This window comes from Mustela lutreola, chromosome 12 (genome assembly GCF_030435805.1).
Source record: "Mustela lutreola isolate mMusLut2 chromosome 12, mMusLut2.pri, whole genome shotgun sequence".
Lineage (NCBI taxonomy): Eukaryota > Metazoa > Chordata > Mammalia > Carnivora > Mustelidae > Mustela > Mustela lutreola.
In genome coordinates this window covers 20,210,618-20,226,585 of record NC_081301.1, presented here as the reverse complement: position 1 = coordinate 20,226,585, position 15,968 = coordinate 20,210,618, and the positions used below count along the sequence as shown (strand labels likewise).

Genomic DNA, 15,968 nt, shown 5'->3' with positions numbered 1-15,968 from the left:
AAGTCAAAGAATCCTAAAAATCAATCTCTATTAATCTCTGTGAAGTGTTTCAATTCAACTGAGAGGATGATTTTACTCATTAAGTAACTAAAAACCAATGGGAAAAGAACTAAGTTAAAACTGAGCTACTTCAGGGCGCCTGGGTGGCTCAGTGGGTTAAGCCGCTGCCTTCGGCTCAGGTCATGATCTCAGGGTCCTGGGATCGAGTCCCGCATCGGGCTCTCTGCTCGGCAGGGAGCCTGCTTCCTCCTCTCTCTCTCTGCCTGCCTCTCTGCCTACTTGTAATCTCTCTGTGTCAAATAAATAAATAAATAAATCTTAAAAAAAAAAAAAAAACTGAGCTACTTCATAGATGTGCCTGGGTGGCTCAGTGGGTTAGGCCTCTGCCTTCGGCTTGGGTCGTGATCTTGGGGTCCTGGGTTCGAACCTTGCGTCGGGCTCTCTGCTCAGCAGGGAGCCTGCTTCCTTCACTCTCTCTCTGCCTGCCTCTCTGCCTGCTTGTGATCTCTGTCAAATAAATAGAATCTTAAAAAAAAAAAAAAACTGAGCTACTTCATATCATGCATCAAATTCCATATGGATTAAAATTTTACATCTAAATATGAAATAGGGGTGCCTGGGTGGCTCAGTGGGTTAAGCCTCTGCCTTCGGCTCAGGTCATGATCTCAGGGTCCTGGGATCGAGCCCCGCATCGGGCTCTCTGCTCAGCAGGGAGCCTGCTTCCTCCTCTCTCTCTGACTGCCTCTCTGCCTACTTGTGATCTCTGTCTGTCAAATAAATAAATAAAATCTTTAAAAAAAAAATAAATAAAATAAATATGAAATAATAATATTTTTAGAAAACACATGGGATGTTTATAATACCTGAAAGTAAGAAGGCTTTTTAAGCATAATGTCAAAAGCAAAAAACAAAGGGAAAAAACTGATAGATTTCACTGCAATATAATTTCTGATCTTCAAAACAATCATAGCACATACAAACTCAAGAAGACAATACAGTGCCATCTTTAGTAAGAGGTAACATCAGTGGGAAGACCAACATTTCCCAAGAGAATCTAAACATTGAAACAACAAATACGAATTGAGCATCTTTTACAGGTTAGGCCCCATGCTGCCTAACATGTGGTTTATACTGACAGTAGAGAGTCTAGTAAAGGCTATATGGACTACTTAACCCCCATTCTTGAGGCAGATGTGGGGGATTGCTTCCATTTCTCAGGGGAAGTGCTAGTCACAGTGGAAACATATGTACCATTTTAAGTAAAGCTTTCTATATGATGATTCTGGGTTACAGGCAGAAAAAGTAGAACTCTTAACCAAAAGAACATAACATAATGTAGAAGTGTCTTCACTATTCATTTAACAGAGCCCAGGGGTCATACCTCGATTTCTGAATCATTGGAATCCAGCTGTGGTGGAAGGATGGGGAGCATGGGCTGGCCCATTTTAGCCATCCGAGAGATCAACTTAGCTTTGACTGTATCAGGATTCTAAAAAAAGGAAAGTCACAAGAATCACTCTAATCAAGGCTCAATCCTTTAGCTCAGTCTTTGGCTCTGCCATCAAACCCTTCCACTAGTCCCCCTGCTGTATCGATTTGAAACCGTTTCTTCGACAAAATGAGAATTAACGAGTTCTTGGGTCACAATTAATAATAACAGTACAAATAATTCCCTATATGTTGGAATGGACAAAGTGGTTCCATATGTATTGCTTCATTTCAATCAAGTCTCCCCAGCAGGCATAATTTGTCTCATTTTACACAGATGAAAAACTAAGTACAGAACAAGGGAGGGAGGCATCTTACATGACAGTACCCTCTGGAAACAGTGGGAGCAATTCAGCAGATAGATATTCAGAAGCGATTTGGGGAAAAAAGGAAACAGGAGCTCTTTGTTCCAAATTCAGGTTCATTCTGCTCTGACTTGGCACTGCTCTCAATAGCCCCTGTGCTAGAGGCATCTATATCCATTAACTGGTCCAAAGTGTAGCTTTCAGAGTGGAGAGTACATACCCCCAAGGGTGTACATGTTGATCTACTGGGTATAAAAGAAATGATCATGGGAAGCTGGGTGGCTCAGTCAGTTATGCATCTGACTTGATTTCGGCTCAGGTCTTGATCTCATGGGTTTTGAGATAGAGCCCTATGTTGGGCTCCACGTTCAGTGGGGAGTCTGCTTGAAGATTCTCTCCCTCTGACCCTCCCCACACCTTTGTGGGTGCAGTGCACACGTGCTCTCCCAAAAAAATAAATAAATCTTTAAAACAAGAGAGATGACCATAACCTCTATTTTGGAATTATCTCTAAGCTGTGGTAAATATAAGACATTAAGCTTATTTACAGGGATGGACAATACTTTATAAATATAATTTATAAATAGACAGATACACTGGGAGTATGTGTTTATTCTTCCTCGTCTGATTGGAAGCACATAATCAAAGAAAGCTGCGTTCATCAAAAGAGGACTAGTTACATAAACCACACACAATGGCATACTGCAATCTACAGGAAAAAAAGAAGAAAGAGGGAGCTTTCAGTACACTAACATGGAAAGATATTGTTGTATATACTGTAATATGTAAAAGGCATGGTAGATAATATATATATACTATGCTATATTTTATGAAAGGAGGCAGAAATAAAATATACATTCCTATCTGCTTCCATCTGCATAAAGAAACACTGAAAGAATACAAATGAAACTAACAAAAGCAGTTACCTAAAAGGAGAGTGAGATGGGATGGGGTACACAAAGGTAGGTTTGACAGTGAGTCTTTTCAATGTATTCCCTGTCATATAGTTTTAATAACTGAGCCTTATGAATGTAATTACCTCCTCAAAACAAAAAATAAAAACTTAAATGTAAAAAGAAAAAAAAAGGATAGTGAGTTTTGCTTCAATTAAAAAAAACTTTAAAAAGATAAAAGAAAATTTTAAAAAAGGTTGGAGACCACTAGTCCACTGGAAGCAACTGAAGCTTAAAAACAGGCGACAAAGTAGCTCTGTATAAAAGTATCATAGAACCAATACTAAACATATTTTGTGACTGTTCAAAGATCTGAGATTACAGTTTTTTAATTTTCTTGATTCTTTGGCTTAACCTTCCAGGTTTCAGAGATCACTTTTTACACATACTACATCAATTATTTGCTTAATAATTCCTGCCTTGGGCTGAATATAAACAAGTAAACTAGGGCTAGAGAGAAAGTAATCACCAATTTCACTCCAAGCAGTTATCCTGTTTCCCAACACGGTAGGTGAAGGCCACAGGCTTTCATCTCACACTCCCACAGCAAACTCAGATGCTTTCCTGAACCCGGCAGCGCAGCAGGAAAGTACAGTGCACATGCTCCCAAAGGCATTCAAATCCTAATTTTACTACAACTGTATGCTAGTCTTCCCATCTTACAGTTAGGGAAATAAACACAGAGACCAATTCACAGTCAGCTAGTTGGTGAATTAGTGCACAACCCATCCAAGAAAACCAAAGTGTGAAGTATGTAGTGTTAGCAGTAATTATGGTAATAGTAAGAGCTAATGTTAACTGAGCTCTTGCAATATGCCAGACATGATACTAAAAACTCCACACGTTATTTCATTTAAATCTCAAAAATATCTCTTGAGGATAAAAATCTTCCTTAGTGAAGTCCTACTTTACGTAAGCTCTAAGCTTAGTGCTCTGCAAACATATCACAAGAACCCTAACAAAAGGGGCTGTGAGTATTATTTCTATTTTAATAATGAAGAAGCAGAGGATCAGAAAATTAGAGGCCACAAATTTACAAGAATGAAGATTTGAACCCAGATAAGCCCATGCAGAAGCCCATTCAATTTATAATAACTCCCCAGGAAGAAGATATCAATAAAGTAGATTTTTTTTGGGGGGGGGGTGTCTAACCTACCCTATCCCAAGGCACAAGAAACCTTCTCAGTAGATTAAGAGTAAGGGAGACAAATTTGTATACTCACCGTATTTGCTGTAAGCTGTTCACTGAGGGAGTTAGATTTGCTACGAAGGGCTGGCTCCCTGAAACCAAGTAAGATATATGCTGAGGTAAAAAAAAAAAATCCCAAATCTATAATCATAAGTCCCGATTATGCTAGAAAAATAAATTGTTTTTGAAAATGTTTGCTGATTCAATGGTTGCAAAACAGAATCATAACCATTCTTCAGTTTGCATTCATCTCTGAAAGCTGTGAAAATGAGTAATTTTCCATTCAAACTCTTATTATTTATATTTTATTCCTTCGGTATGTATTTTATGTTTATGCCTTTTACCCAGTTTTCTTCCAGAGCTCAACAAGTATTCATACACACCTCATTTAAAGACTATGAATGTTAATCCCTCGTCAGAAAAATCTTGATGCTAGCATTTTCCCCATTTCTTTCATCTCATTTTTTCCCAATTATTTAAAATTATTTTAGTGTTCAACCTTCCCAATTTTAGAATCCCTCTAAGGAAATTTTTATGGACAATAAAAGAGCATGATACAACTCCAGGGTCTGGGGTGCCTGGGTGGCTCAGGTGGTTGAGCGTCTGCCTTTGGCTCAGGTCCGATCCCAGGGTCCTGGGATCAAGTCCCCCAGGGAGCCTGCTTATCCCTTTCCCTTGACCTGCTGCTCCCCCTGCTTGTGCTCTCTCTCTGTCTTTAAAAAAAACAAACAAACAAAAAACTCCAGGATCTTACCCTGATTTGAAAGGCACTGATGTGGGTGGTGATACAACAGGGTCTGCAGAGAGGCCATCAGCACCTGGTATGGGAGAAGGGGCCGCAGAATCCCGGGAACTAACGCTGTGCCCGTCAGAGCCAGAATCTCTGGCAAACTTGACCTAGGGGAGCGATCAACCACAGTTGGAACAGGCTACAAAAAAGGCACCTTGTGCTTTCCACTGCCCTTTCTTTTCCTTATTCTTCACTACATAAGTCATTACCTGTTCCCTTGCAGCAAATCAGAAAATGTAGATAAGCCAACAAAAATAATCACCCGCAATCTAACCACGATACAACAACACTGCTAGAATTTGGGATGCAGTATTTCACATTTATATCTATGTGTGTGCCTGTGTATTTTTTATTAAAAAGGGTCATACTGTTTTGTGACTAGCTTTGCTCACCCACTTAGTAACATATGTCCATATTACTAAATTATTAATCTACAACAGCATTAGTAACTACTGAACATTATATCTCATTTCAAGGGTCATGCCCATACCTGCCATCATCTACAGGAAATACTCTCAAAAAGATTTTGAGAACAGAAGTCTTAAATACCTATGCTGCTACAAAATATATTTTGCCAATTCCTGGTTGTTAGATACCCAGTTCATTCCTAATTTTCCTGTCACATTACGAATAATACTTCAATAAATTTCCATCTATATCCTTGCACATAATCATTTCCAAAGTATAAATTCCAAGAAATTAAATAGTTGGGAGAAAAGTATGTTCATTTTTTTTTTTTTTAAAGATTTTATTTATTTGATAGAGAGAAATCACAAGTAGATGGAGAGGCAGACAGAGAGAGAGAGGGGAAGCAAGCTCCCCGCTGAGCAGAGAGCCCGATGCGGGACTCGACCCCAGGACCCTGAGATCATGACCCGAGCCGAAGGCAGCGGCTTAACCCACTGAGCCACCCAGGTGCCCCAAGTATGTTCATTTTTAAGACTTTTGATATATACCACTAAATTTCAAACCACAAAGGATGAACTACTCTATACTCTACAAGCAGTGTATAACGTTCTCCTGACACTCATCACTCTGGGTATTATTCTGTAGCAGCTGGGTGACTTTAATAAGCATGTCAATTTGTTAACAATGGCCAAGGGGCGCCTGGGTGGCTCAGATGGATAAGCACCTGCCTTTGGCTCAGGTCATGGGGGTCCATGTTTGGCAGGGAGCATGCTTGTCCCTCTCTTTCTGCCCTTCCCTCTAGCTTGTACTCTCTCTCATGTATGCTCTCAAATTAAAAAAAAAGAAATCTAAAACAACAATCAAACTATGGAAGCAGCCCATAGTGTCCATCAATTGACGAATGGATGAAGAAGATGTGGTGCACATAAGAGCCTCTTTTTTTCCATAACAGACTCTTAATCTCACAAAACAAACTGAGGGTTGCCTGGGGGAGGGGGTTAGCGAGAGAGTGGCTGAGTTATGGACACTGGGGAAGGTAAGTGCTGTGGTGAGTACTGTGAAGTGTGTAAACCTGGCGATTCACAGATCTGTACCCCTGGGGCTAATAATACATTATATGTTAATTAAAATTAAAAATTAAAAAAAAAAAAGATCTGGTGCATATATACAATGGAATATTACTCAGCCATAAAAAAGAATGACATCTTGCCATTTGCAGTGACATATTTTTCCCTATGGTTATAAAATGCCAGTCTTGATGGATTCAAATTGGTTTGTTATCTAAAACCAATCACGAATTCCTCAAACTCAGTGGAAAATTGAGACAAAATATAAAAGCTGTGAAAAAGGCATCTAAAAGCGCATGAGTAAAAGAAGGTTGGAATGACCCAGCAGAGATAAGGGTGTATAATTAGGAAAGAGTCATTAAGAAGAAAAGTATATCACTGACTGCAGCAGGTATAACAGCCACAATAAAGATAACTATACTATTTATTTTCTGTATTGTATTTTGTAGTTTATAGGCACAACTACTATCACATTTGGACCTAATACATACAGTGTAAAGCAAACAAAGTCTTTTTTTTAGAGGGAGGCATTAATTTATTTAACCACAATTCATTACAAATTTTATTGTAGAAAACTATACATCCTCTTGATATTGTTTTTTTAATGGAAAATAAGGAGAATGTAAAAAAGAAAAAGTTTCTGAATTCATTACCATTCCCCAGATAAAGCTGTTTTTTAAAAAATTTTTTCAAAGATTTTTTAATCTATTTATTTGACAGAGATCGTAAGTAGGCAGAGAGGCAGGCAGAAAGAGAGAGAGAGAGAGAAGGAAGCAGGCTCCCTGCTGAGCAGAGAGCCTTATGTGGGGCTCGATCCCAGGGCCCTGTGATCACGACTGAGCCAAAGGCAGAGGCTTTAACCCACCGAGCCACCCAAGCACACTTTTTAATTTTTTTTTTAAAAAGACTTTATTTATTTATTTGACAGAGAGAGAGAGAGAGATTACAAGTAGGATGAGATAGAGGAGGAAGCAGGCTCCCTGCTGAGCAGAGAGCCCGATGCGGGGTTTGATCCCAGGACCCTGAGACCATGACCTGAGCCGAAGGCAGAGGCTTAATCCACTGAGTCACCCAGGCGCCCCTCGAATTTCTAATGCTTTTGGAAATATTCTATGAAAATATAAGCATATATGTATCTATCTGTATAGATAAATGCATAGGTATATGTGTACAACTGTGTAAATATATTTATACCTTATTATATGTAAGTATTTTTGTATGTTTACATGTATTTGTATACACACACAAGAGATCATACTATCTGTACTGATTTGCGACTTGCTTTTTTCACTTAACAATAGATTTTGGATATTCTGTAAAAACTGCATAAAGGTCTACTCCGTGAAAGACCATAACTTAATCAGTTGTTTAATGATGGCTATTTAAGTTTTTGCTATTACAAATAATGTGGAAGAGGGAGGAAATGATGTATCTCTGTCTACATACAAATACCTCTGCATACTTATGTGAATACAGTAATATAATACATTTATAGCCATGGAATTACTAAGGCACAAGGCAAGTGCATTGGGTAGGAATCACTCTTTCACAGACAGGAAAAAAAAGGTCAGTGTAGCAAAGTGATTTGTTTAGTCACCACCTCTTCTAAACTCTAAATAGAGCAACAGGACTGACGTAAACCGTAGTCTTTAGATTCCGTTGCCCTTTCCAACTATACCATTTCTGCTTAAAAAAAAGTCCTTGAATTTGTTTTTTCAAAGATATTTATTTATTCATTTTACCTAAAGGCAAAAAGGACTCATCAAACACAAAACAGCACAATTTCACTCACCCGCCTAATCTCCACCTCATACACCAGGATCGAGTCCAGCGACTGGGTCCATCCTATTAGTCCTTCAGAGCCAGCAGCACAGGCTGGAGGGATGACAAGCAACCGCTTCCCTCCTTTTCTCATGCCCAGCATCCCATCCTCCCAGGCCTTCAGGAATCAGAGAAGAGGAAAAGCTCATGAGGACACAAGTCTTCCTCGTAAGACAAGATAAAGACCCAGATATTAGGCTCCTCTCCTCCGCAGTTTCAGGTTTAGACCTCTTGAGAGACATGAAATTCAACTATAATCTCCCGTTGGTTACAAGAATATCTAGAATACTGCTGCTATTCACTTGTAAAAGCCAGCATATCCAGGGTTAGATGAAATATGCTTATCTTGGGTGATGAGAGAAATTAGATGAGAGGACAATGGTATTAAAAGAGAAATAAAAGCTACCATTCATTAAATACATTTCCCAAGTACTCTGGCACGTGCTTTATTTACATTATGTTGTTTAACCCCTAAAATAACCTCATAAGGTTATCTAAAGCAATCTAAATGTCTAAAAGCAAGGGAAAAGTTAAATAAATTAAGGAGCATTTACACTATGCAACTTTCAAAATGTTTCCAAGTAATTTTTCATGTGGTGGGGAAAGACATAAACATCGTTAAAATATATATAGCAAGATATTGAACTCTTAAAAGGGTATACCTACTTATGTACACTACACATAGAAAAAAGGAAACATATTAATAGTGGTTACCTCGAGCAGTAAGATTTCAAGTGAATTTTGTAAAAAATGCTTTTCTAAATGTTCTGTAAGGATCATTTAACTTTATAAAAATTCTTTTAAAACACTTTTTAAAAGATAGTTTTATTTATTCCTTAAAATAATTTATGAAGTGGAAAGTGTTTTAAAGAAGTCTGTTTAAGCCTTTTTTCTCTTAAAGTCTCATTTTTAAGCATTATCTCCAAGCATTAGGAGCATTATCTCCATTTTACAGGCAAGAAAACTGAGGCTTACCCCTAAAATAACCTCATAAGGTTAGGAGCATTATCTCCATTTTACAGGCAAGAAAACCGAGGCTTACAGAAGTGAAGCAACTCACTGAAGATCAGAGAAACTGTTAAGCCAAGATGCAACACCAGATCAGTGTAGCTTTAAAGATTATACATTCACCCCTCTGATCTACAGGAGGCAGTCTCCAAAAGATTCTGGGATGAGGAGGCATAAATAAAACTATGAAGAAAATCTTTCTGTCATGCAAAATGGCAATGAGGATTTTTTCCAATGAGTGCTTCAACACGTCCTAACACAGTGATACCCCACATGTGTAAAATACTCTATATTCTATAAAGCACTTGCACAGCTGGTAAAGAAAAGCTTCACAACATGAAGTCAAGCTCTCAGACTCCAATCCCAGTGCTCCTCTTGCTCTGTGGTAGCTGCTTCCCAAAATGACTGGGAAGTGCTGATTCAAAGCAACTCAGACAGCTAAGAGTCACCCATTATGATACAATTCTAGAAGGAACAGTTTAATCTCTTCCCCTTTTAGGCTATGCAAAATATTTAATAATTTCCTCACAGTCACACAATGAAAAAGAAAGAGTAAGGATTCAATATATTCTCATAGGTAAAAATTCCTAAGTAATGTAAAAAATTTTCTCCTCCTACTTTTTAACCAAGCCTTACCAGACTCAGAAAATACACCCAGGTTAGAAATTTTACAAATTAATCACAAGTGATAACGACATATAAGAACACAGTTGAGCCAGTACCTTGATGACTTTGCCTGATCCCAATTTCAGGCGAAGCAGCTTATCTTTGTTAGCAGTAGAGTCCAAAACCTGCAATTTGATCAAAGTAAATAAGGTCAGTCGATTTTAAAAATAATAGTAACCATGTAATAGTTAATACAGATTACTACAGTATTAATATCAGATTAGCACAGTATTCCTGGAATAAGGAATGTCAAAATACTGTTGGGGGGTGAAGAGGGAGGTTTATTTTTTTTTAAGATTTTATTTATTTGTTTAACAGACAGAGATCACAAGTAGGCAGAGAGGCAGGGAGAGAAAGAAGAGGAAGCAGGCTCCCTGCTGAGCAGAGAGCCCGATGCAGGGCCTGGGATCATGACCTGAGGCTTTAACCCACTGAGCCACCCAGGCACCTAATGGGGGAGGTTCTGAAAATACCTGAAGAGAAAGGCTCACTCACATCATGGCTAAATTGGGACCTGAATGTACATTTTTTTGACTCATAGTCTAAAGTTCTTTCTATATCATACTGCTTTTGAGAACTTAAGGATAATAAAACACAAAAGTGCACTCTATTTATAGTATCTATCATACAGAAAATAAACAACTGTGAGGAAATTCTAAAAAGAAGTTTTAAGACCTAATCCCATAAGAATAAATTTAAGTTTAAAATTGATATAGGAGGACAAGATATACACATGAACAGGGGCGCCTGGGTGGCTCAGCTGGTTAGCCAACTGCCTTCAACTCAGGTCATGATCCTGGGGTCCTGGGATCAAGTCCTGCATCAGGATCCCAGCTCCGCGGGGAGTCTGCTTCTATCTCTGACCTTCTCCCCGCTCATGCTCTGTCTCACTATCTCTCTCTCAAATAAATAAATAAGATCTTAAAAAAAAAAAAAAAAGATATACACATGAACAATTACCAAAAATGATACTTGGGAAACTGGTTTCCATTCTAAATGGAAGAGACAAAGTAGCACTGAGCAGATTTCACCTGTCAGCATTTGATGACTATGCCCCAAAAGCAGTCAAAGCAGGGTTCCTAAAAGATTTCTATTTGCCAACAGCAGCAATTCACAGCAGTAACACCTTACGTTAGTCCTCGTGCTATTTCAATTACAAATGAACTTGCAGGCTGCATTTCCTTACCTGGCCCAGCACATGATTCTGTAAGAGCCAGCTTGTATAGGCCACTTCCAAAGAATCTCCAACATCTACAGCAGGGCCTTCTGCTACAATGAGGTCCTGGGAGAGCACTGCATCTAGGGAGGGGCTGCTGTTGCACTTGGCAATGCACACCTGCGAGATGAAATCACAGCAGCATTAACTTAGTTCAAGCTCAGTAAATATTCCCTCCATTGTTGCTAATGCTCTTTTCTAAACAGTGGTATCCACTAACGAAATTGATTACATGTTTAGAAGTAAGCCAATCCAAAGTCAACAATCTTGCCAGGAATCAAAGTGCCTAACAGTAAGGCTTTGGAGTCAGATTGTCTGGGTATAGATCTGGGCACTGCCACTTATTAACTTGTGACCTCGGCCAAATAACTTAACTTCTGTGAACCTTATTTCATATAGGTATTTTGTAAAATGGAGATTAAAAACTCTGCATATTTACTTGGGTAGTTATGAAGATTGAGCTAATACAGAGTCCTTGGCACAGTGCCTGGCAAATAAGAGTAAGTACCCAACAACCATTAGCTAGCATGACTTTAAGGATTTTACCTTTCATTGCTTGGGAACCCATGAAAGAAAGGAGAACTTCTAGAACAATTTCAGAAGTCATTTCTAAAGACAATAAACTAGAAATAAAAGGCCCTTTATAAAACCACGCTACATTCTCAGATTTGCATGTCCACCACCTACAGACTTAGATCATCTTAGCACAAATCTTGGACAAGAGTTAAACACATCTTCGTGAAGTCTTACTTTACTGTCAATTTTTTAACATGGTCTACATTACAAATTTGCTACTCATCTTAAAAGAAAAGTTTTATTATTGTAATCAAATAAATGCTACCTAAAACAATGAGATGTCATTTTTTTACCAAGCAAATAAGACTAAAAAAAAAAAAAAGATAATTCTAAATGTTAGAAAAGGTATAGTGAGAGAAAAGAGGAACGTGAAATAGCATTATCTTTCTGAAAAGCAGTATGCCAAACTGTCTACAGAACCAAGAAATATTTGGACTCTCTGACCCAACCTTCCACTTCTAGAAATTTAGCCCAAGGAAATGATCAGAGGGGGAAAAAAAGGGCATGGAATTATACACAACAATGCTTGCTACAGTATTTATTTCAGACAGAAAGCAATCTAAATGTCTAAAAGCAAGGGAAAAGTTAAATAAATTAAGGAGCATTTACACTATGCAACTTTCAAAATGTTTCCAAGTAATTTTTCATATGGTGGGGAAAGACATAAACATCGTTAAAATATATATAGCAAGATATTGAACTCTTAAAGGGGTATACCTACTAATGTACACTACACATAGAAAAAAGGAAACATATTAATAGTGGTTACCTCGAGCAGTAAGATTTCAAGTGAATTTTGTAAAAAATGCTTTTCTTAATGTTCTGTAAGGATCATTTAACTTTATAAAAATTCTTTTAAAACACTTTTTAAAAGATAGTTTTATTTATTCCTTAAAATAATTTATGAAGTGGAAAGTGTTTTAAAGAAGTCTGTTTAAGCCTTTTTTCTCTTAAAGTCTCATTTTTAAGCAATTTCAGTAAGTATTCCTATTATTTCCTTGAAATATAATTAGCTCAAGTGACAGATTTAGTGGGCTTTTAATGCTTGTCTCTAACAAAACAAAGCAGGTTGTGAATTTTCCATACAGTTTCCTAAAATCAAGGGAAATCCAGGCCTTTCACAGGAAGAATAAGTCAGTATTACCTGTTTATTGAACTCCACAGCAGCCTTTTCGGACTCAAACATGATGGACCAGTTTTGTCTCTGGTCATCATAAAAGGTGCTATAGTTATTGGGCCGAACCTGGGGAAAGGAGAAATGTTGGGGTAACTCAATGACATCAGCAGAGCACAAAAATCTGACTGCTTAAACTCAAAGAGAAGGGCCCTGATTCAGGAAGAGCCAGAGAGATACAGGAAATTTCCTCCTTCCCTCCCACCCTCCAACAACCATCCTTTGGTTCATTTCCCAGAATGCTTCCAAGAGACCTTTTTGAGAGGCTCTGTTAAGAGATCCACTCTGATGTCTAGAGCCAGAAGCAGTAGATTTAATTCCCACCAGGTACACACAGACCAATCTCTCCTATAAACCCATCCCAAAGGAGCTGATGATTCCAACGTGGGAAGTCTTACCATTAGCTCAAAGTTCAGATGAATCCTGGCAACAGTAACTGACTGCTGTTGACTGATATAAAGAAGAATCTTATACTGTACTCAATAAAGGTGGGCCGGGGCGGGGAAAAAAAAAAAAAAAAAACTAAAGTTAAAAGGAAATAGAAAATCAGCAGTAAGATGTCAGGGGTTATGCTTCCAAGAGGCATAAAACTCAAAACTCACTTGATCCCTTAAAGCTTAGGTGTTTTTTTTTTTTTTTTTTTTCTTTTTTTTTAAAACCCTATTGTATTAGCATAGGAAACTCTAGTCTTTGTTTTCTAATACTTATAACATATAAGCTGCCTCTGTGTGTTTCTTTCTTTTTTTTTTTTTAATATAATTTTTTATTTTTTATAAACATATATTTTTATCCCCAGGGGTACAGGTCTGTGAATCACCAGGTTTACACACTTCACAGCACTCACCAAAACACATACCCTCCCCAATGTCCATAATACCACCCCCTTCTCCCAAACCCCCTCCCCCCAGCAACCCTCAGTTTGTTTTGTGAGATTAAGAGTCACTTATGGTTTGTCTCCCTCCCAATCCCATCTTCTTTCATTTATTCTTCTCGTACCCACTTAAGCCCCCATGTTGCATCACCACTTCCTCATATCAGGGAGATCATATGATAGTTATCTTTCTCTGTAAAGCTTAGGTTTTAAATTCTATCTTCTCACTATCCATTTTCATCTCCTCTCATCTTGGCCTTACTTACTTCTTTACCGTAATTAGCAATTATTTTGTTGGTGTTTTCACTGGTATGAGGGTGACAAGAGATCTACAAATGGCCAACACATACATGAAAAGATGCTCAACATCATTAGTCATAAGGTACATTAAAACCACAAAAAAGTGGTTTCCCAGAACTCTGCGAATGTCCCACGGGCAAAAACCAATCTTGGGCTTAGAGCTCCTCTAGTTTTTGTCGGCGTCTCTTTTGACCAGTAGCTTCTTTCATTGGGCCATATCTGCTTCTTAGTCCCCTCCTAGGCATCGTATCAGTGAAAGAACCAAGGGAAGGAAATAGCTCAATGGCTTTTCCCTTTGAAATTTTAGTTCATCTAGTCCTCATCATGTCCACAGCTCTCCAGTGAGCTTAAAAATATAATTTTTGCAATTTATCTTTTTTATAATTGTTGCAGTGGGAACTGCTGCCCGCCACCACCTACTACCTCTTACGTGGTGAAGGGTGGTGAAGTCCTGATACCAGATTTTTAAAATCCAAATGGCAACTCCTAATGAATTAATATATCCAGATAATAATCACGGGTGGCTACTATGTGACAAAATCAGGGACAACTAGACATTATTTACCTCTGGATGGGAGAATGAAAGATTTAAGGGACATGGCAACCAATTACAATGTATAGACCTTATTAGACTGTTAAAAAAAAAAAAAAAAAGGAGACAATCAGGTAAATCTGAACACTAGCTGGCAGTGAATGAGATAAAAAAAAAATGCGGTTTTTTAAGGTGATAATTACATAATGGTTATGTTAGGAAAAAAATCCTTGGGATATACACTGAAGTATTTACATATTGTATGCTGGAGATACAGTCAAAATAATCTGAGCAGAAGAAGGAAGACAGGCTAGAATTTAGATGAAATAAGATTAATAACTCTTAGAGCCCAAGAATGGGTTTCTGGGAGTTCATTATTCAAGTCCCACAATTTTTTTTTTAAGATTTTATTTATTTATTTGACAGACAGAGATCACAAGTAGGCAGAGAAGCAGGCAGAGAAAGAGGAGGAAGCAGGCTCCCTGCTGAGCAGAGAGCCTGATGCGGGGCTCAATCTCAGGACCCTGGGATCATGACCGGAGCCACCCAGGCACCCCTCGAATCCCACAATTTTTATATGTTTCCAAATTTCCAGAGTTAGCTTTTTTGTTTGTTTGCTTTTAATACAAAAGAGTGTTGTCCATTACGTTAGTTACCCTGAACAGGTCATCTTATCCGTGTCTCAGAGTGTCTTAGGAGCATGGCTCTTAGTTCACTGAACCTTTGAAATGCCAGAATTTCTTATGCTTCTCTCAACAATGTTTAAAACATTCTGGAGCAGGGGTACCTGGGTGGCTCAGTCGTTAAGCAACTGCCTATGGCTCAGGTCATGATCCCAGGTTCTGGGATTGAGTCCCGCATTGGGCTCTCCGCTCAGCAGGGAGTCTGCTTCTTCCCTCTCTCTCTCTCTCATGAATAAATAAATTAAATATTCAAAACAAAAACAAAAACACATTCTGGAGCAGAATTTGAAGCTAGCTAGATACAAGCCACATAAGGAAATCAAGCATTGGGGCTTCTAGCCACATTTCTTTCTGAACCAAACCAACAGTATGCTGTGTGATCCACTGCCCACTTCACTGTCAAACTTTCAAAGGCTAAACACAGTCATTGATTCAGCCATAAAGACAGAATACTCTAAGTAGAACAGTAAGTGTTTTTCATTACCTAAAAAAGGGATGTCCTTGGTAAATGGTTTACTCTACAACTCCCCAAACTCTTTAGTATCATATCACAAAGGTCAAACTTAAAAGATTTTCCATGGTTGAATTTGTTTTAATGCACAGTAGTAAGCAAGATGTGACTATAAATGTCTTATGTACCTCGTATTAAAAATTCACAATCAACATGAATAATCATTCTAATCCTCTGACACAAGAGACACTGGGCGAGTCCAAGTAAAAACTAGCTTATCAGTATGATCTGGGACACCTGAACGTACACGAGACACAGGGAGCATTCTCACCTCTCTGGCCGTGTGATTCCCCAGGACTGCAGCACCAAACTTGCCCTGCTTTACATACTGACCGTTTGTGCTACAAAACCAAGAAAAATAATAGGTATTAATACTTCTTTAAACTAAGTAGAATCAGCTTTGTCTTCTG

General features: G+C 38.3%; 1 protein-coding gene across 4 annotated transcripts in view; it reads right to left on the bottom strand.

Annotated features, from left to right (window-relative positions):
• The window catches only part of FKBP15 (FKBP prolyl isomerase family member 15), a 55,259-nt gene that overhangs the window by 24,345 nt on the left and 14,946 nt on the right, over positions 1–15,968 (bottom strand). For 3 of the 4 annotated variants that reach the window (XM_059142033.1, XM_059142034.1, XM_059142035.1), the window contains exons 4-12: positions 15,830–15,899; positions 13,060–13,134; positions 12,632–12,730; positions 10,882–11,031; positions 9,752–9,820; positions 7,993–8,139; positions 4,690–4,832; positions 3,970–4,027; positions 1,382–1,489 (exon numbers count right to left, since the gene is read on the bottom strand). In XM_059142033.1, the coding sequence (XP_058998016.1) occupies positions 1,382–1,489; positions 3,970–4,027; positions 4,690–4,832; positions 7,993–8,139; positions 9,752–9,820; positions 10,882–11,031; positions 12,632–12,730; positions 13,060–13,134; positions 15,830–15,899 (919 nt within the window). The remainder of the gene's footprint in view (positions 1–1,381; positions 1,490–3,969; positions 4,028–4,689; positions 4,833–7,992; positions 8,140–9,751; positions 9,821–10,881; positions 11,032–12,631; positions 12,731–13,059; positions 13,135–15,829; positions 15,900–15,968) is intronic. The other variant, XM_059142036.1, reaches the window with a different exon arrangement.